At 45.8% G+C, this 651-nt stretch overlaps 1 protein-coding gene across 8 annotated transcripts in view; it reads right to left on the bottom strand.

The window, feature by feature from the left end:
- Window positions 1-212: 212 nt before the first annotated feature.
- LOC112147323 (corticotropin-releasing factor receptor 2) overlaps window positions 213-651 on the bottom strand; it is a 181867-nt gene continuing 181428 nt past the window's right edge. For all 8 annotated transcript variants that reach the window (XM_024273624.2, XM_024273620.2, XM_024273621.2 and 5 more), the window contains one exon: window positions 213-425. In XM_024273624.2, coding sequence (XP_024129392.1) covers window positions 285-425 — 141 coding nt within the window. In that variant the 3' untranslated portion in view covers window positions 213-284. The remainder of the gene's footprint in view (window positions 426-651) is intronic.

Raw genomic sequence — 651 nt, 5'->3', positions numbered from 1 at the left:
TTTTGAATTCCTCTGTAAAATACTCCACTTTTCAAACAAATCCAGACCAAACGGCTCACACGTTACACATTAAAAGCAGGCGAATCATTTCCTGTATCCCCTCTGACCGACTGAACAGAGTCGCGTATAGAAAATTTGATAGATAGGTGGATGAATCATCCCAGGAACTATTTTTATGACAAAATAATAAAAAGCGCTCAGGCACACAGTTGTTGCAGTAAAGGAATTTTTTGTAAACACTGTTTCTGTTCTGTCCATGCAGGAGAAAGATGAAGTCTGCATGATCACACCGCTGTGGTCTGCTTGATGCTGTGGAAGCTGATCCTGGTCGGAGATGTGGGGATGGACATGGCTCGCGCCACCCGCACTCGCAGGGCGTGGTTGTCCTGCCAGCGGTGCCAACGTTTCCTGACGGCGGAGCGCACCTGGAGTGAGAAGATGACAGGTGTCACCGTGGACAGACAAAACAGGCGAAGGTTTACTGATGAAGTCACCTGAACGAGAGGTGAAAGAAGACTCCAAATTAGGTGATTCTTGCAAAGATTTTAAACCTTGTTTTAAGGCAGTCAAGAATTGTTTCATCAGGAGTGAGGATCCATCCATCAATCCCACCATCCATCCATCCAAACCATCCATCTATTAAACCATCCA

Source organism: Oryzias melastigma, linkage group LG17, assembly GCF_002922805.2.
Source record: "Oryzias melastigma strain HK-1 linkage group LG17, ASM292280v2, whole genome shotgun sequence".
NCBI classification, from domain to species: domain Eukaryota; kingdom Metazoa; phylum Chordata; class Actinopteri; order Beloniformes; family Adrianichthyidae; genus Oryzias; species Oryzias melastigma.
The sequence above is the reverse complement of the archived record's forward strand: the minus strand, read 5'-3'. Positions and strand labels throughout refer to the sequence as shown.